Source organism: Caenorhabditis elegans, chromosome X, assembly GCF_000002985.6.
Source record: "Caenorhabditis elegans chromosome X".
Lineage (NCBI taxonomy): Eukaryota > Metazoa > Nematoda > Chromadorea > Rhabditida > Rhabditidae > Caenorhabditis > Caenorhabditis elegans.
Genome location: NC_003284.9, coordinates 10,480,244 through 10,499,833, shown reverse-complemented (window position 1 = coordinate 10,499,833; position 19,590 = coordinate 10,480,244). Strand labels below are relative to the sequence as shown.

Sequence of the window (19,590 nt, the reverse complement as noted above, 5' to 3'; positions counted from 1 at the left end):
TCACCTAGGACACCGCTGACTTTTTGCTTCTATTCTCGGGCCAATCGTCTTCTTTGAAATGGGCGGAGTTTTCATTCATATTCTCTATGGATTATGCGCAGCTTTATTCACAATCTACCTTTTGCAACTTGTGGCAGATGGGCATTGTTTCTCGAATACATTGCCATCAATGTTATGAACATGAATCAATTTCTACTCACGTGGAAACTATTCAGTGGTAGCTCCTTCCCCCTGAACATCTGTCAAACAAGGGATTAGCCATGCCAAACTCGCGGGGTGTAGGCATGCTCTTGCCCGGTGTACAGACCAAGATATTTTGTGATTTCACTGCCAGCACCTGATTCCAATTAGAAGTTTTCACAGACTTTCTGCTCCACCGACCTCATTAGTTTTCTAAGCATGTTTACAGACATTCTGAACCATTGTGATTAACAGAATTTAACAGATCGAACAAAACTACTTGGTTTCTGAAAAGGAGATGCACCACATATCTGATTTAAAAATAAGTTTTAATCAGCTACTGCTTTTATTTTTGATGATTCCTTATACATAAATATTAATGCAACCGCATCGATATTCGGATTCAAGCAGTGTAACTGCAAATTAAACATTTAAAAAACCTCGCTATGAATAATTTTCATAATTTGATACGTGGAAAAAATTTAATGTCACTTTTCTGTAACTGATTTCTTTACTTATTCATTTATATTTTCTGCCCTGCTTGTAGCTGGCTTTACTCCACTTCTCCATTCATTGTCAGTTTCTTCTATTCTTTTCTTCGGACTACGGTATCGCTGCATCCGACAATAAAGTCTTCAGAGACGACAAATAACTAACGGAATATTGAGGGTTCTTCTTGTTGGACCGCCCGCCAGAATTCGAGGGCTCGGAAGTCAAATAGCAAATTATTCCGCTTCAGGTGTCAGTCCTATTTGAGAAAATCTGGCAGGAAACAAGTACTGGGACTGTGAAAAGTAAATAGAAAAATTTTATTGACACACTAAGAATAATTTGCATTTTTTATCGTAGTTTACAAAATTTCCACATTTATCAATCTCGGAGTAAGATTTTTTGTATTAAAAATATATTTTCCAAATTTTAGACGGTTGTCTAAAAATAATTATACTTGGCATTTGGCGTTACCTGCGTTTTTCCCAAAAATTAAAAAAAATATTATTTAAAAACTGTTATTTGGATCAAACTTGGCGTAAACTTAAACACAGTCCAAACCAAGCTTATCGTGTTGTGATTCAAGTTGAAATTTTTTGCCAAACTTGGGCAAGAAGCTAGCGTCAAATGCCGATTACACAACAGACAAATTTACACCAGTACCTTTATCTGGACCAAGTCATATGTGGTACATCACGCCAAAAATGAATACGGCGAAATGTTTTTGGAGATTCTGTACGCATGAGTGAACAGAAGATGTCGTTTTCCCACTTTTTGGATTTTTTTATTTTCAACGACAGCCGCCGCACTTTTTTGGTAACCAAATGGGATTCATGTCCGTATTTGGCGGGAATGATCGCCCTGAATTAATTTTTTAAAGATAAAATGAGAAAAAAAGGTAGTAGAGGATGTCAAAACTATTTTTCTGAATTTTCAAAATTGAATTATTTAATTTTAATCTAATAATCAGTAAATGTAAAACCAAAAAAAAAACTACATACAATAGACAATTTGATTTATTAAAACTCTGTAATAAATATTCTAAAGGTCAAACACCAAAAACTCCAACACAAAGCTCCAAATCTGCTGAAAAGGAACGATTTGAAGTTTTTACTACTAAAACATATAAAAATGTTGAATAATGTTTATAACAGTAGAAACTTTGGTACTTATGGGTTTCGTTCTCCCCAAAATGTTGTAATTTTTTTAATTCCAATTAACCACAAAAACGTGAATTTTAGTTGTTTTATTTGTATGGATTTATTTGTTTCTTTGGTTTTTTTGTAAAAATGAATGCTTTGTTCCGTACTTCATACAAGTAGTATTGGATATGTGCCAAGTATATATCACCAGAATTGGTGCGTCTAAAAAAATGGGAGGGAGAGGAGGTGCTATGCCATCTTCTGCCTGTAAGTAGCATGGGCAAGATGCCAAGTCCATAGAGGCATAGTTGTTACGTCTACAACTTTGCCATCATCTCCAATCTTTATGACGTTTTGGTCAGTAAGCACTTGGATGTGAATTTAGGTAGTGGTATTTGATTGGGAGTTAGTAAGGACATTGTCGCGGGCGTAAGAGTTACACTAAATCAAACACATTGAATGCTCAATCTATTTTAAAAATAAGCAGAAACATTTTGAAATTTGGAATAAATTTTTTAGGTTTTAGAATTTTGTTTAAAAGTGTGATAATGTATTCTGAACTGTGTTTTAGCTACAATTTCTTGGTAAGAATTCAATTTGAAAGGTGGAAAATGAAATCGTAGAAAATTTAAAGATTTTTGGGGGAACGAAACCCATAAGTGCCGAAACTTCAAACAAATAACAAATTAATTATACATATATTATCAACCAAATAAATGTCGTACAATGTAACTAACAAAAAACTCATATCATTCAATTCAAAACAATTGTGAATTCGATCCATTGGGGATCCACTTGAAAATGTAGTGCACCACTATTATTGAGTAGATCAAATTTTCCGCAATTTGGAGCAACAAAATCAGGACTGGTGTCTTCCATGGAATCATAGTTGACCATATAGGAAAAAGTGATTCAATATCGTCGCTTGGGTTCTTTGGATAATAGTCTGTAATCAAGTTTATGGGCTGCTTCCGGATACAAACATGCAAATATATAAACTTTACACCAACTTAGAGAAAAGTCAAACTCACTTTTTTATAATTTTCAAATTCGGTCTTTGAAGGTTTTTGTATTCGAACAACGACGTGCTCTATATGATAGAAATCCGCCAATGAGCAGGACAAAAGCATCATGCCAGATGAATCTATGTATTTCAAGTTCTTCCAACAACCAAGACTTTTAACCATTTCTATAGTAATAGCGTTACAGTTATCAATTCCACTTATTATCAATGTTCTCAAAAAACTTTGCTCCAGTTCGTGTAAAATACTCAACAGGTTACTTTCCAAAGACACACGTATCTCTAAGCTCTCTACACAAAGAGGTTTTTTGAGTTGCGCCAGCATTGACGAAATTCCGTTGTAAAATATCACAGAATTTTCTCTTATTTTTTCAACATCCATTCCATAGTTTATCGGGGATCGGTTAATAATGAGCTGATCAACTATATGCTTAGAGCCGCCAATTAATGTGAAGACATATGCCATTGCTGTATCAATAAAGTTGTTGTCGTGAATCATTCCATGTTTTTCTGTATTTGTTAATACTGTACACGAATTGTTTTGATCTTTGAACAGTTGAAAAACTTCGGCACAGTGGTTTCCTTTCACTTTGATCATAACTGATGAACTATTCAATTCCAACTGAATATAGGTGAAGTGTGAGATTCGGGGCATTGTTGCACACTTTTCGCTGAAATTCTTTATAAGCAGTGATATTTTAAATTGATACGTGATTTTTTTCAATTTGAGAAGATTGCATTAATAAAAAAGTATACTCCGACTGACAATATGTTTCTCGTTGAAATGACTAAAACTTCTAATACAGAATGAGTAATGATCTAATACAGAATGAGTAATGATGCGAAGCGGAGTTTTGTATACAAAAACTCGATCTCTGCCTTTAAGAGCTATTGATAACAGAAATATTTTTTTTAAATACAGATAATTTGAAAAAGTTACCAATTTCTCAAATTACGAATTTTAAGGCGCGCCGACAAAGTACTACACGAAGTATTCCCAAATTGAGAATATCCAAAAAATTACTCAACAGAAGTAGCTAAAATGTTCACTAGAAAAAGAATAAGCACACAGCAAATAAGGTTGTTCGAAACGTCAGAAAGTTTGTATAAAGTATCAGTCATATCATCTAATTTCGATAGCATAATTTTTCCTATTGGACTTTTTATACGAGAGTTTTAGAACACATCACTATTCATCACTATTGAACACATCACTATTGACTATCACTAGTTTTTTGATTCAATTTTTATTTATAACAATTGTTGTATTAAACATATGTAGTACTTACTTTGTTTTTGTTGAACTCATCACGCGATTATCCCAACCAGCACTCCGAGCTTCTTTTGCAGAGCAGCAAAAATTTGAAGCTTTTGTTTTCCGTTTTCTCGGAATTGTTGGAAATCTGTAACATTACAAAAAACGTGATGAAAACGTTAGTTCTACTGTTTTTCCCGGAAAAACGAAGTTGTCTTTGAAATATAAAACTTCCATACTTTTCGATCATTTTTTTCAGAATTCTCATTGTGATAGTCTTTTGAGAGCATTTTAAACTCATTAAAGTAAGTTACTCTTTTTTTACCACGTTTTAACAATCATAAAACTTACAAGACTGCTTGATATACTCGAGGAGTATTTTGTGTAGACACTTCTCGGGGTGCATGGTCTGGGTGTGAAGTGGGCATTCTAAAAATAAATATTTGTGCAACTAAAAATTTTTCACGTGCTCTTCACTGCAGATCTGGGAGTCAGGAACACTACCTGGCGGTGCTACTACGTTTTTTCAAGTCCATATCCCTGACGACAGAAAGTAAAAAAGCAAACAGAAACATTTTCTCAGTTGAGCTTGTTGTAAATTCTTACGTTTCATCGTCCATTACGTTAATGATGAAATAAATTCCGAGTATTTAAAGAAATTTCTAAACAACATAGCATTTAAACTCACTCGATCACTTCCTCAGGTTCAAACTCCTGAAGTTCGATATCATTCATTTCCAAGTTTTCAGGTGTCACTGGTAAGCTTATATTGGGAGTGAGTATGGGCATAGCTAAAAATGGGTCAGCAGAAACACTGAAAAAAATTATAAAACTGAATAAAAAGTGCGAAGTTTGCTATGCAAATATGCAAAGGGAGAGATAACACACGCAGAAAATTACAAATTTACCATACTTTCAGCTATAGTGCTGGTCAAAAAGATATCCACTGTTAGTTTTTTGATAATTTCGCTATTTTTTCAAATAAGTATAACTCCAAAACTAAAAATGCTATTGAAAAAATTTTTTTATTTATTTTTGATAAAGTATAGCCCGTAATCAGGTCTATTTGTTTTGCTATGTTGGAAAAATTCACTAAAATCAGGGCAAGTAATAAAGCGGCCGACATCTCGCTAGTCAATTTTTACTAATGGTTACTAAAACGACTGTAACTCAAGAGCTATATTTTTAATGGAAGGTTTGTGAAAGTAATACGATGTTTATATAATTTTTCATTGTTTGCACATAAGAACTTTGTCCTGAACCCTCCAATAAAAAAGATATGTGAGCTGAAACTAGTGTCTCACAAGACACTGTTTAGACGGCATACTCATTATGAAAATTACATCATCTAAATCAGGAAAAAAAAATTGAACACGTGTAGAAGCCATAAATAGAGTAGATTTTTTTTAGAAATGAGAACTAATATTTAAAAATCTAATAAAAATTAGTTTCGGCTTGTTCCGACACAAAAAAGATGGCAAGTGTAGAAAATTATGTCAATAAAATTCGCTCATTTGAAAAAAAAACTACAAACATCGTTTTTTTTTTTCTAATTCTTAAGCATATCCCTTCTAATATAACTTTAATTAGATGCGTAATTAAAAATAAATAAAGTGAGTAGTGTACAAGTGCGATACTCCGAAACATTATGCAGAAACAAATTATCTCACCTTGAGTCAACCCCATTTTCAGAAGAATTGTTTATTATCGTGTGTGTGATATCATGGGACAGTGATTCGAAAACACTACCAGAAAGGATAGGTGCCTCGGTGGCATTGTCCAAGTTGAATGCAGAGTTTTGATTTATCAGTTGATTTTGGATATCATTTACAGCCGAAAAAAATGTGCTCGCAGGTACAAATGGGAGAACTTTCCTATAAAAACGTTGTGTGGCTCCTATAATACAATCCGACTACAAATCTCAAAATAATTTTCATGGACAATAATATTCCACGATTGTTCATGTCTTAAAGTAATAAGAACACGGTAAATTACTTACCAGAATTCATTTTGTGGTAAAGGAACAGTGTTATTGAACTCGATAGACAAGGGTTGAAAATCTGCTACATTGAAACTATTGCTGAAAATTGGCGTTTCCGATTGGAGAGTAGATGTAGGATACAAATAGCTTAAAGTTAATCACATCAATGAACATGTTTCTACTTATTCTGAAAATTTTTGTGTTCAGATTGAAAATCATTTTTAACAATCGTTTTCTTTACCACACAGCTGAATTTATAATCTGTCAACAATTTGAAACAATTCATCCGAAAAATCAAACACTTTGTTGTGACTCATACTTTATTCCGTCAGCATAAATACAGGAACAGTTTCTCAGTCTGCCCCTGTTTTCTTCTTTGCTGAGAATGCACATTTTCTTACTCATTTGTGTTTTACACAAAAGTGTCTTCAGTTTGTTAATTCAGTTGCGTGTGTCTCTATTCCCGAAAAATTACAAAAATAAGTAAACTTTCAAAAGTTATTTACATTGTTTTTCAATTGGAATCGTTCCTATTTTTCTTTCTCATAATGTTACTACTAAAGTCATGTAATATATTTAAATACAAAAATTCCACAATTACTGAGACTATTCTAATAACTGTTATTTCAGAAAGTATAATAGCTCAATACCCTGAATTACCCTGAATACCCTGAATTCAATAGTTGTGGACAATGGCACAGGGTTCATCAAAGCAGGCGTTGCAGACGGTAAAGAAATTTGTGTCATACCAACAGTTTTTGGATGGAAACGCTATGAATATGAATCCAAAAAAGAAAACAAAGACGAGTTCGTCGGAGATCAAAGTCAAAAAATAAGAGGTTACATTTAAAAATTTGATAGTGCCTATAACTTTTTTTCTTAGATATTATCGAAACTCGGAACCCAATCGAACACGGGATCATCACACATTGGGATGATATGGAATTCATTTGGTCTCACATTTTCCATGAAGCAATTGGTATTGTTCCAAAACAACACAGCGTTCTTCAAACAGACACAATTTCAAATCCGCGTGAAAATCGGGAAAAATGATTGAGATCATGTTTGAATCGTTTGATTTTGCCGCGATGTGTATGGAAATTCAAGATGTTCTTGCTTTGAAAGCTGCTGGGAACCTAATTGATGGAACTGTTCTCAACGTTGGAGAGACGGATTACCGCGTGGTTCCAATTTACAATGGACGTTGCATCCAGGACGCAGTCCGTAAATTGAACATTGGCAGTCGCCAGCTGGCCCAGTATCTGATGCAAATGATCAATGATTCGAAACATATTTCATCGCCTACTATTGGTCTTGTACCTGCTCATGATATCAAAAAACAAATGTGCCATGTTTCACTAAACTTTGAAAACGAGCTGGGCATAGTTTCAAAAGTGACGACATTTCGCATATCCACCTTCACACTTCCGTGTGGGAAATTTATTGAAATCGGGGACGAACGTTTCCGGTGCCCGGAGGCCCTTTTTCAGGTATAATTGCTCACATGTAAACTAGTTGACATATTTATTTAAAACCTTCTCTACTTGATATGGATGACTCTGGAGTTCACGAAATGCTCGTAGACTCAATTTATAAATGCGAGAGTTCTATCCGCAAAACTCTTTTCTCGAATATTATTTTGTCTGGATCTACGACGTTGATTCCCGGCTTTGAGCAGCGATTAGTGAGAGAGACGTCAGCCCTTGTTCCATCGTAAGTTGAACATTATCCTATCAACACGCTTGTAGACTTGCTATCATTTTCCAGAGTCTATGGGGTGAACGTTATGGCTCCAGAAGATCGGAATTATTCTGTATGGGCCGGTGGTGTTATGCTTGCCAAGTCCCCTTCTTTTGAAAAAATGTGCATCACCAAACGGGATTATGAAGAGTTCGGCGCATCCATTGTACACCGTAAATACTCTTAAAACGTTTTTTTTTTTCAATTCCATGTATTAATTTTTCGTCATTATTCGTTTGTTTTAAAATTTAAAAAATTGAATCGTGCAAGGCAGTTACGAAATAAATCAATTGAACAATTACTCTTCACACTTCACACATTCCTCCTGTTAGTACACTTGCTCTATGTGTTACTTCATTTTTCAAAAAAGTAAAAATACAGAACTCCGCAAAAATTTAATAAAAAACTATACAGTATTCATGCTCACAGCAACTTAAATGCCCTAACCGTTTAAGTGAAGTTTGTAAAATTTAGTCCATAGGCAAAGTTTCACTTACACCGGTTGTTCAATATTGAAAAAACTTTCACCAAGCGGAAAGTTGCCAAAATGTATATTTGTCGTGTCATTATTCGTAAGGATTCCTTGAAAATTTGGAATAACTGTAGTGAAAGCTGATCGATCACTATGATAGAATGGTTCTTGTCCCTGGTTGCATGAATTTAGCGCCTTTGGAATATCCATGCCAGATCTGAATTTGTTTTTTTTATCGAAGAACTTTTTACAATGCATGAAAATTAAAAAAAAAAGGAAAACGCATGGCACGTTTATATCATCTTCGTTTTCTATCTACGCTCTGCTCCAAAGAACTGTCAAGAAATTTTCGGTACTCATGGGTTTTGCCTGAAAATAAAGATAACCTCAAAACAAACATTAGACTGATTGTAAAATAAAATCAAAATTAGGATTAAATAATTTGAAAAAAAAAACATTTTGAGGGGAACGAAATCTATAAGTGCCTTATTTTCAAATAAAAAAATGAGATTGATGTTAGAATGACATCCGTCTTTCAGCATAAATATTCAATTTGAGAATTCTTGAATAAAAGTGATTTGAAGTAATGAAACAAAAGATTCAGGAGAAGAGCTGACGCTCAGAATTAATCTGTCTTTTGATTTAAAAAAAAGTGTTAAGCATACGGAATTTTAGAAGGGATTATGTAGGAGGTCTCTGTTTCAAATCCGTGTTAATCTTGTACATAGGTCCTACAAAAATACTTATAATAATTACAACTTAAACTCTCAAAAATAAAAATTGCACGAAAATGAACGAAATCAAAGTAAATTGGCGCGTTATTTCAGCAAACTTTTTGGCTGCGATTTTATTGAAAACCAGTATAAATATGTTGTATTTAAATTAACTTTTGGAAAACTGAAGCAAACATGAAACGCGTGTGTTCCTTTTCAGAAAAAAAACACTTTTGAAACCGATAATTTCAACACAATATTTTGAATTTTTTGGTAAAAACTAATTGATCTAAGTATTCAATGAAGTTTACAAAATGGTTAACACTTAGTTCTTAAGAAAGAACCTATTTTTTGTTACCATAAAATTTCAAAATATTTGAATATTTTTCAGTGAAAGCTCATCTCAAAACATCTCAAAACACACTCGTAACTACAAAATTGAAAAGTAGCATTATGCCTCACTGATTTATTAAATTTCAAACTGATTTTCTGACCTAAAATAAATTCAGAGTATCGAAGTAAAGAAGAAAATCTCAAAATAGAAAACCAGAATCTCTCAGGTTTCGCATGATCGAAATCCCCCAAATCTCTTGCTCTTTGAATTCAATAGGTGATAATGTTAAGACAAGGGATTACAATAAAATGTATAAAAGAAGATTAAATACTCGGCACACGTTTTTATTTTTTATTTTTTGTGGGGCTTTTTTAAAAATTTTTTATGGCTTTTTTTGAGGATAAATTGTAGGGAAAATGAACGAAATAATGCGTTCCAGCAAAGCAAGTACGGCATCTATGTGCATATGTGTGTACATTACTTTTCTAGTCTGGTGTGACTTGAGCATTTACTTGACAATGTATTCCAAGTTTTCAAATTATTTGAAGATTGTTCAAGTTTTCCAAAATTTAATTTATTTTATTTTATGCAAAACAAAAAAATGGAATGTTTCGAAAAACAAATTAGCACGATAGTCTTTATCCTAAAAAACGATTCAAAAGACAAATTAGTAAGAACAAAAAATTCCAAGCATTCAACGGCATGTGAATTGGTTTTTGAGAGCTGTAGTATCAGTACGACATGTCAATATTTTGGTATTGATTTGGATAAATGTACACAAATGTTCGGTGCAATGAACAGAGTCTGAAAAAAGTCTCACAATTTCAATGAATGTACATAAAATCACTACATACGCGCATACTTGATGTTTTGTGAATGGGTCGGTTCTTAACCCTTTGATAACTACAATTCCACAACTGTCACAATAAGCATCAAATTTTTCGATTTCGTTATTGTTCTCTTTACCGCCTGTAAGAGCTAAAATGCTTAGCATTATACATGTTGAATATGAAACACTGAAGTGATATAAAACTTGAAGATTGACGTCTTTTACGTGCATGGATCTGCAAAACTAGTGTATTGGTTATTCTATTCTGTTATATTTTTTACATTATAGTCCGTAATAAGTCATCAGTTTCAAAAGTCCCACAATCCACTTGCCATTGAAAAGTTGAATGTGGTTTTACACTGAAAATCTTAGAAACATTTCATTAGTTAATTACTAGATAACAAACTTGAACCGTGTTAAAAATAGATCATTTGCTGAACTGTTTTGCTTCCTTTTTTTCTTGTTTAAAATTTGAAGTTCTTTAAACGCATTATGGTAGTGACGTTTTCTTCTGAATTTTCAATAATTTCCAATTAAAAATTTTTCAAGCTGACTTACTCACCTGTGATTTTCAAACATTTTCAGATCCAATTCCGTTTTGACTTCAAAGTCCATTATTACCTCTACGGTCCCGGTGAAAATGTGTATTGGCCACTGAATAAGCGGAATGCAAAAATCTTTGTTTTCCGATCTTATCTTTTCTGTTGCGTTAAAAGTACAGAAGACCTAGATACCCGAAAAAAAATGAAACGGAGTAATAAAACCCATTAGAAAACTGGGAAAATGATTGATTCTTGTAGCATTGATAACAAAAGTTCATTTTTAAGAGACAAAAATATTGTTTTGATTGAAAAATGAGAAAAACTGTAATAATCTATTTTAACAGATTAAGTTTAATTGTCTCACGGCTTTATGTATCATGATGGTTAACAATAAATATGTGACAGAGACAGAGGCGTTTGCTCTAATTATCATCGTTCGCATCAACCAAAGAATATTATCCATAAAAAATCAAAAATGGTTTATTTTTTAAATTTCATTAACCTACTATTTAACAAAGTAGGCAATGCAAAATTTAAAATAACACAAAAAGCGACAGAAGAAACAAAACAGTTTTGGTTAAATGTTACACACACAAAGGATAAAATGAATGCTACTCCAAAAAAAGTCCCATTTTCGATACCGGCTTCAACTGGGCTTTAACGATGACATAATATTTTTAATAAGTGATTCGATTTTCTCTGAATTCACTCTTGGCTTAATCATGTAATTGTAAAAGTTTGAATTTTTTATGACATGTTTCTTTGCTGGATTATTTTGAAGAATAAATCGAATTGTAAAAAGAGCCCAATAAAAAGATCCTACCGCATTTGCAGTTGACAATATTGTATGAATAACGCCAACGGTTATTTGTTGATCCGACAATTTCAAGAAAGAGTCCTTCATTATTTGATGAATTTTGTTCCATAAATCGTCTAGTGTGTGATTTTTTTCTATTTTGTTAAAGATAATTGCTAGTATTGAAAAAATCGAGTACAATCTGTTGGAATCCCATTTTTCGAGCATTCGCCTAAAAATTATTAACATTTTTATCAGAGACAACAGTTTAAAAACAAACTCTATTGCATTGAACTCGACATTTGCAAAAAACTTCCGAACTAATGCCTCTTTTTCTAATAGAATCAGATTTCTAACGATACGCAAAATTTCAAGTTGTACCCACTCGTCGTCAAAACTTTCTATTTTATCAATGAAATAATTGATATCTCGATACTGAAGGACACACATCTGTGCAACATTTGTGTGGGTTAAAAAAACTAAAATTGTGTGGGCATGTGATCTTCCTTTTTGTAACTGTTTTTAGAATACCTCTAACTTGATTGAACCTGTTTTTATCAATTTACTATTTCTCTATAAACCCCGAGTTTAAAAAAATGTTAGCCAATATTCTAGTAGCAGTATTTTCGGTAACAGTGCGAATCATATCCAATAATCAGGTTTCTCAGTCCACTAGAGATGTTATCAAACACATTCTTCATTGGAAACGAGACACAGAAATATCTTATAATGCAGACTGCTGCTTCTTTTCTCACAAGCCTTGTTGTAGAAACGGATCATTCTGCATCTAAAGGCTAGTCGGTGTTGGCCATTATTCATTTAACTGATTTTTGAAAAAAATTCATTCTCCTAGTTGTATTATTCAACTTATGTATATTATTACAATAAAAGTGTATATTTGAAACATTGAAAATTGAAGTTGTGAGTTTTTTATTTACGTTAAGAAGAAGTATTTAGACAACCTGAGGAAAATCTTAATCAAAAGTTTGTATGGAATCAACGTTTATTAGTTTCAAGTACATTGACTAAAACCCATAATTTCATTTAACTAATTGTCATAAAGGTGCTCACAGGTTCTTCAAGAACAGAACACGGCCTATAAATATATGATATTAATTTTTGAACTCAGTTCAAATTGAACAAACGCAAATTGAATACACGGAAAACGTTTGTGATGTTCCGCTTATACATGTTTTTTATCATATCATGGAGAAAATTTCAAAGCATAGTAATAGGTGTGACTACAAAATTCAGCCATTACATTTTTTAGCTTAAAAATAAAAATAGCAGTTGCATAAAGTGATGAACAAAACGAAAGTTTTAAACTAATGATAAACTATTGAATACCAATAGTAAGCTCCTAACCAAATTCCCATACTTATTTTTTGCTTTTTTTTTCAGAAAAGTCGGATCACTTCATTGTTAACATACTTATTCACCATTGAGTATTTCCAAGCAACTCGTTTGAAGATGCAATTTATTCAGAAATATTATAATTATAGAACTGTCTCTAATTTTCTACGGGGAGATTTTCAGAATGCGCTGTTACAACTACACATTCAATAATTTGTTAACAACTTTTGTGGAACAATTTTTCTAAAAAGTGGAATGCAAATAGAAAAATACTGGAGACCATCATCACAACTTTCCTAACACTGCAGAAATTTAAAAAAAACTACATCAGTACCCATAAAAATGATTCGGATTGCGGGAATCATAAACTGGAACATTTTGGGGATAAGAATAGTAATCTTCAAACGTGGTAGGCATTTGGTGTGAATATCCATTTTGATAATAATCTTGACTATAGCCACCAATGAAAAATGTTGGCTGCAGTGATGATGGTGAAGCTTGGTGATACTGCTGATCCCAGTAGTCATTTCTTGGATTAATATTGCTGTCAAACGGGTGAAACGTGTCCAGATTCTCAAACACTGTGTCGAATTGGATATAATTTTTAGTGTTTTCGGTCACAACCGGGTTATAATGATGACTAAATTTAATAATATAAATCACTTGTGTATTACAGAGTAATTAAACTGACCTGGTTGATTGAATACTTTGATTTGGTTGCTTTTCCTCAAAATTATGTTTTTTGTTCTTTCGTGACTTCCGTTTCCTAAACATCACAGATCAGAAAACAATTCAGAACATTAATACCGTACATTTCAAGCTTAACTGGACGGTCAGTCTTGTAGTGATGAAAATACAGATGACAGTTTCTGAAAAGAAACACAGATATGTCAAGGCTAAACTTTTGAAAATAAAGAACCAAAACCTGCAGACAAGCTTCGTAGTTTTTGGATGCGAATACGAGTTGTAGGGGTAACAATGACTGCATATAATTGCAGTACAATGCGAGCATTTTTCACAAACATGTTCTGGAGGAGTGCTTGGCAGTCTGAAAATCTGATTTTGCCTTGATAATATCTTCTCTAGCTTTGCCTACTTGTTTTGTACAGGAGGCATGGTAGCTGGCTTTTTCATTATCAGCTTCAAACTGAAGTTTTAATATTTTGAAATAATCAAAAAGTTATGTAAAAGTAAAAGTATACTTACATCTCCGATGGACGATTTTTCCTGTACTCTTTGAAGTATAAGTAACACTTCCTGAAATTGATAAATAAATACTGCTCAATGTTCTCAATTAAAATTGCATACCAACAAATTGGTATATCAGTAACAGGATGTAACGTTGGTTTCCTCGATCCTTTATTCCAGCATTTGCAATTGTCACATTTATATGTAAAAATACCTTCGTTAATTTTACACGTTCTGAACAAAACTTATGTGGTAATTGAATTTGAAAAAAAAACTTACTTGCATACGAATTCTCGAACACCTTCGCTAGTTATTTGAGATGAAGTTCTGCATGCACAGTACAAGCAATTTCCAAAGATGTTCCGGCGAATTTTCTTGCAACCGGGTGTTGAAAGATTATCACAAAAGTGTTGCATGTGAATGGCCTATAAAAAAGATGAACGATTGTTAGATTGAAACGGACAAATGCAGTGTGAAAACATAATCTACCGTAATCATGTTTTCTCATCCACCTCTTTCCTAGATAGGCGTTTCGGTTTCATTGCAAGATTGGTTTCGTAATATTCATAAGAAACACAACTTGAAATCAAAACTTATGTAAAAAAGCAATTTTTCCAAAATTAAAATTTTACACTTATTCAGCCAAAAGAAAATTAACTTCTCCTAAATTGGTTTTCAAATGATTGTTCTGTGAGAACACTGATAAGTATATACCTACGCCTATTAGTGTTTTCACGCATAAATCTCGAAAAATGAGTAATTTTGCCAATCAAAGCAAACCACCACTAACTAAGTATAGGTGCCGATTTCAGTAACAGGCAAAACGCTGTGCAACTGAAGGAATTTTAGGAGAATAACTGAAATAAACTTTAGATCAACAAGGAAACTGAGCATATCAATGTGCACTAAAAAGTATTACCGTTGCTGATATAACAATTTTTAATAAAAGTTCTTATTAGATTTCATCAGTTCAGTTGCACATTTTATATCACACATCACGTACTAACGAGTTGTGGCCGAAAAAAAACATTTAAAATGAAGTAAATACAATAAGAAAATCAATCTGACGTATTTTTGAGTTTTATAAATCCAAACATCCACCCGAGGATTGCCTGAATTTGATTCAGCTTTTGCATACGTCTTCACAAAACTTGGAACAAGAGCAGTTTTACTTAAAATACTTGTTTTTTCAAAAACAAACAAACCCCTTGTTCCAGAAAACGGGGCTGCCCATTGTGCAATTAATGTTTTTCTGCATAAAAGTTGGGTCAGTATGTTTGCGACATTATTGAGTAATTAAAATTAAATTTCATCAGTTCACTCGTTTGTTGTCTTGCAAAAAAAAAGTGACCTATATGTTTCTTCAACGATTTTCAAACATCAGAGAAAATTTGAAACAGATCTAAATGGTTTTGATAAAAAATCACACTCTTCTATCAATAAATCAGAGAAGCTGTGCCAAAGGGCCACTTTGATATGAAAACTGAAAATATAAAAACGGTGACATATCCGTGTGATATCTGCAGCACCGAATGATTGATGGAAATGCACTTTTATTCAACTCAAAAATCAGAAAAACGCCATGACATTTTTCTCAGCAAAATAATGCATTGGCGTTCAGGGAACAGTTTGAATATTGATGAACATGTGTCATCTCAAACTTATGAGTTGTTTCCAACTTTTAAGCAGGTTCTAAACATTTGAAAAAATGGTAGTTCTTGCTTATACATCCCCAAAATTTTTCCAATGAACGAATGAACGAAGGTCAAATGTTGAAAAACATATGCTCCCTAACTTTTATAATGATAATATATAAAAAACAAGGAAATTAGGTCAAAATATTGGAAAAATGGCGGTCCAACTTCTATAGCACCCCCTCTGATTTTTGACAATTTTCGGTAAAATCGGGGTATTCTTTGCAATTAATAAATTTATTTTGAAAGAAACTTCACACCAGCATAAGTTTTTCAACATGCGCTACCGAACTGTTTCAAACCGCCAAATTAGAGGGGGGGGGGGGGGGCAAGAGAAGTTGGACGCACTGTATATTATGCCATTTTTCAAAAATTTAAACAGCCATTGCAAACTTTGAGAAGTCTCATTTCAAAATTTGTTAATATGGGCGCAAACCTTGGCAATGAAATACGCGGTATCAATCTTCTTGGTTCACAGGTGCCCGGCGTCGTTGAAAAATAAATTAGTGTATTTTTTAAATTTTTTTTGAAGAACCCGTAATCAGAAATATTTGCTAATTTGAAATAACAAAGTTTTGCTACAGTATCATAAGTTTTGAAGTTTTATGACGCTTTTACGATATCCTGTAGTTAATTTCCATCATTTACATCTAGAACACCCAGAACCATAATAATTTTATTAAAAACTAAAAGTAGGGTACACATGTTTGTATAATTATTAGAGTTAGTATTTAGAGAAAAAATATTTAAAACATTTTGAAACTATACAAGTATGGATGAACACTTTGAAAACACTTTAAAAAGGCAGTTATTGCAATCAGTATGATAAATAATACAAATATGGTTTTTTTTTTGAGAATACAAAACTATGCATTAAAATGGACAACTTTGGAAGAGCTGAGCAATATTTCTATATGTTTAAGAATCTCCGTCGACCGCTTCCAAATCGCGAGCCGCAGCTTTGGTTTCATCATCCTGAACTGGCATCACATGAACTTGGATGTTCTAAAAAGTATTCCTTATGAAATGAAACAAACATGAAAGGTGAGCACTCGATAAGGTAATATATTTGACAACTGTTTGGTGTGTACATGGGAAAATATTGGGAAAAGCAACTCAACCGGTGGGATAAGCGAGGAAGTGGCAAACAGCTTCATACTCACATCGGCAGGTCTTAGGCCAGTCTGGTAGTTTGTTGCTGCATACACGTAGTTTTGATCGTTTGGAACTGAAATAAAATAAACTTTGAAAAGCTTGAATATCTTAGAGGGCTTGAATGCAATATTATGAAGTTATGTTTTTGTTGTAATTAACGCTATCCACCATTAATACCATACTTTAAGTACTATTTCAAGGTTAGTAGTTTTCATTTTATAAAAGTTGATCACGTACCCATCATCAACCCAGCTGTAGCGGCAGTGTTCCATTGATAGTAATTACTGTACGTTTGATCTGGCAAGGTGACGGCAGCTGAGGAAACGGGATACAAGTCGGCATGTGACACATATGTGGCAGTCGCAGCTGCGACGGCAGCAGTGCTCAGTTCTCGGTCTGCTTTTGCACTTCCCGCACGCCGGTTAGATGACCTTTGAGCCTTTTCGGTCGAAGAAGAGGCTCTCTCAAACTTCCTTTCTCGGGCCCGTGACGTTGATGGTGTGGAAGAGTCTCCGCTTTTTGATTTTCTCTTTCTTGTCTGTAAAGCACCTTCTTTCTTCATTGAGGTCGGCCGAGGGATGTGATGGAGTTTGAAGTAAAGCCCGCAAGCACTGAAAAACAAACCATTAGAAAAAAAAAAAAAAAAAAAAAACTCACTTGCAGACCGGATCTCCTTCAGCATTTCTTCTCCAGAGAGTTGTGTTGGTACCATTGCAATTGGAGCACACAAGTCCCTGCCGACGGGACGCAGATCCCTGTATTGATTTGTTGTACACTGTTGCAAACGAACTTTAACTTACGTTTGACCCCCTATTTGAGCTACTTGACTTTTTAGAGGATTGCTTGGCAATTTTAGCAGTTGGCTGCTCTGAAGGTATTTCCAGAATCGGGGGTTGTCCCAAAGAAGTGCTATACGCGACTGGAGGAGAATACGTGGTTTTTGGTGTTGAACAGTTGACGCACATCATTCTAGAAAATTATTCGTTGTAGTTTATTTCCAAACAGTGTACAGGCACATATTAATCCGGTAGTTTATTGAGTCATCGAAATTTTTCTAGCTTACCCTCCGTTTACTGCCTTCATCCCGGCCCCACAACTTTGTGAGCATTTGACGCATTCGTAAGTTGGAGCCACAGTTGGATAAGTAGAAGGGATGTTAATGGTAGGAATACTGGGGTCGTACAGAGAGGGTTTGTCGTATATGCTAAAGTTTGAATATGAAAGTAAGAACTTGAAAACATGACTTACGAGTTTGTATATCCCGAAAAAGTTCCAAGAGTGTTTACGGGAATTCCACTGTAAAGAGGATAAAACGGTTGCATGGTAGTTTGGTCCAACATTCCAAAGTTTGAGTAGTCTATGCCAGTATGGAAAACTAAAAGGAAGAATTAATCCAAATAACTTGAATTCACACTTACATGATGTAACAGTTTCCACTTTCGGCTCATAGTTATTTGTGCCACTTGTGATAACACTTTGCCGTTCAATTGGAGATGCGTAATCATTATCAATTTTCACTGAAATTTTATAATTTTATAATCCACAAGCATTTCAGTGTTTTGTTTACTTCTCGGTAGTTCACTCAATTGTGACTCATTATTTTGCTCTGGTGGATCCATGTTCTGAGTTGGTAGGCGCAGACCTCCCATTGGTTGAGATGGTTCCATTTCGGCCCAGCCGTTGACATTATCATTGTAGTTATTATCCATTCTATAATCTATTTTCTAGTTTCTATTTTATTAGAATGCCAAGAAAATCAAGCATTTATACATCAAAACTTATCAATGAAAACAGTGGCACCTAAAACATCAAGCAGTTTAAAAATTCAAAAATTCAAAAATGCTTCGAGAAGTGTATTTTCTTAAATACTGCCTTTAAAATTAAAACTATTTGAAGACAATTTTCAGACGAAGATATTACAATTAACATTTTCTTGCTCATTCCAAAAATTAACTGCAAAAATTAATTAAAATAACCCATAAAATAAGAACACAAAGATGTTAATGCCATAGTAACTTAGAAGATATCAGTGAAAACAGTGGCACCTCGATAGCTGTTCAACGATAAGACTAAAAATGATTGGGAAGTATAGATAGGCTGATTTTATCAAAAAGAAAATTGTCAATGAAGGCACAAAGCGTATTGGTTTGAAAAGAAAGATGGTGTGCACACCGAGCTCGGTGTGCATGATGGCTGGCTAGCGATTATGGCGTTAGTGTCGACTATTCTTATCAGTTTCAGCCCCGACCTCTGTCGCTCATATACGCAGACAACCACCCACTTCCAGCCAAACATGGGACTCGGGTCCGCCCATCATTGCATGTACGGTAGTTGGTAATTGAAAAAAGTGGAATGAGGAAGAAAATATTGGTTTCAAAGTAGCGTTTATAATAACTACAAAAAAATCAACTGAGGAGACAATAAGTAGATAAAACAGGCGATCAGACTTTTGATGGATACATATATCCAATTTTGCAAACAAACTTGAAAATTAAATTGAGTTTTTGCGTTTTCACTGAAACTTTCAAACAAGTTGCAATGCAGCTATTAATACTGCACATAGTAATAGTCTTGCTTTAATTTATTGCCAGAACAGATGTATCTAGTTAAAATGTTGATAAATTACTATCCTTCACAGAGTGAAACAAAATCAAAAGCTTTCAAGAATTTATGGTAATTTTTTTTAATTTGATAAGGCATCATTGT

At 33.7% G+C, this 19,590-nt stretch overlaps 4 protein-coding genes and 1 pseudogene across 5 annotated transcripts; 1 reads left to right on the top strand and 4 right to left on the bottom strand.

Annotated features, from left to right (window-relative positions):
• Window positions 1-2,694: 2,694 nt before the first annotated feature.
• Window positions 2,695-8,490, bottom strand: C33D3.5 (DUF38 domain-containing protein; the record flags this gene model as incomplete). Its single annotated transcript, NM_001373483.1, has 8 exons — window positions 2,695-2,757; window positions 2,843-3,503; window positions 4,122-4,235; window positions 4,439-4,516; window positions 4,776-4,901; window positions 5,758-5,961; window positions 6,087-6,167; window positions 8,306-8,490. The coding sequence occupies 8 exons, from the start codon at window positions 8,488-8,490 to the stop codon at window positions 2,695-2,697; spliced, it is 1,512 nt and encodes a 503-aa protein (NP_001359644.1).
• On the top strand, window positions 6,617-8,140 carry C33D3.2 (annotated as a pseudogene). The gene has a single exon. A coding segment is annotated over exon 1 (1,524 nt).
• Window positions 8,491-10,012: 1,522 nt separating the features above from the next.
• On the bottom strand, window positions 10,013-10,771 carry C33D3.4 (uncharacterized protein; the record flags this gene model as incomplete). Its single annotated transcript, NM_077356.3, has 5 exons — window positions 10,013-10,131; window positions 10,182-10,391; window positions 10,438-10,515; window positions 10,563-10,667; window positions 10,719-10,771. 5 exons carry the CDS (start codon window positions 10,769-10,771, stop codon window positions 10,059-10,061), a joined length of 519 nt encoding a protein of 172 aa, NP_509757.2. The 3' UTR covers window positions 10,013-10,058.
• A 1,558-nt stretch (window positions 10,772-12,329) lies between these two features.
• On the bottom strand, window positions 12,330-14,484 carry C33D3.3 (GATA-type domain-containing protein). Its single transcript, NM_077355.5, has 8 exons — window positions 14,315-14,484; window positions 14,156-14,269; window positions 14,054-14,104; window positions 13,944-13,994; window positions 13,773-13,895; window positions 13,660-13,716; window positions 13,539-13,613; window positions 12,330-13,487 (listed from the first exon to the last, which is right to left on the bottom strand). Exons 1-8 carry the CDS (start codon window positions 14,449-14,451, stop codon window positions 13,175-13,177), a joined length of 921 nt encoding a protein of 306 aa, NP_509756.2. The 5' UTR covers window positions 14,452-14,484; the 3' UTR covers window positions 12,330-13,174.
• A 1,908-nt stretch (window positions 14,485-16,392) lies between these two features.
• elt-2 (Transcription factor elt-2) lies at window positions 16,393-18,594 on the bottom strand. Its single transcript, NM_077354.6, has 9 exons — window positions 18,452-18,594; window positions 18,303-18,401; window positions 18,133-18,259; window positions 17,948-18,088; window positions 17,685-17,853; window positions 17,542-17,639; window positions 17,122-17,495; window positions 16,893-16,957; window positions 16,393-16,734 (listed from the first exon to the last, which is right to left on the bottom strand). The coding sequence occupies exons 1-9, from the start codon at window positions 18,591-18,593 to the stop codon at window positions 16,648-16,650; spliced, it is 1,302 nt and encodes a 433-aa protein (NP_509755.2). The 5' UTR covers window position 18,594; the 3' UTR covers window positions 16,393-16,647.
• Between the last annotated feature and the right edge of the window lie 996 nt (window positions 18,595-19,590).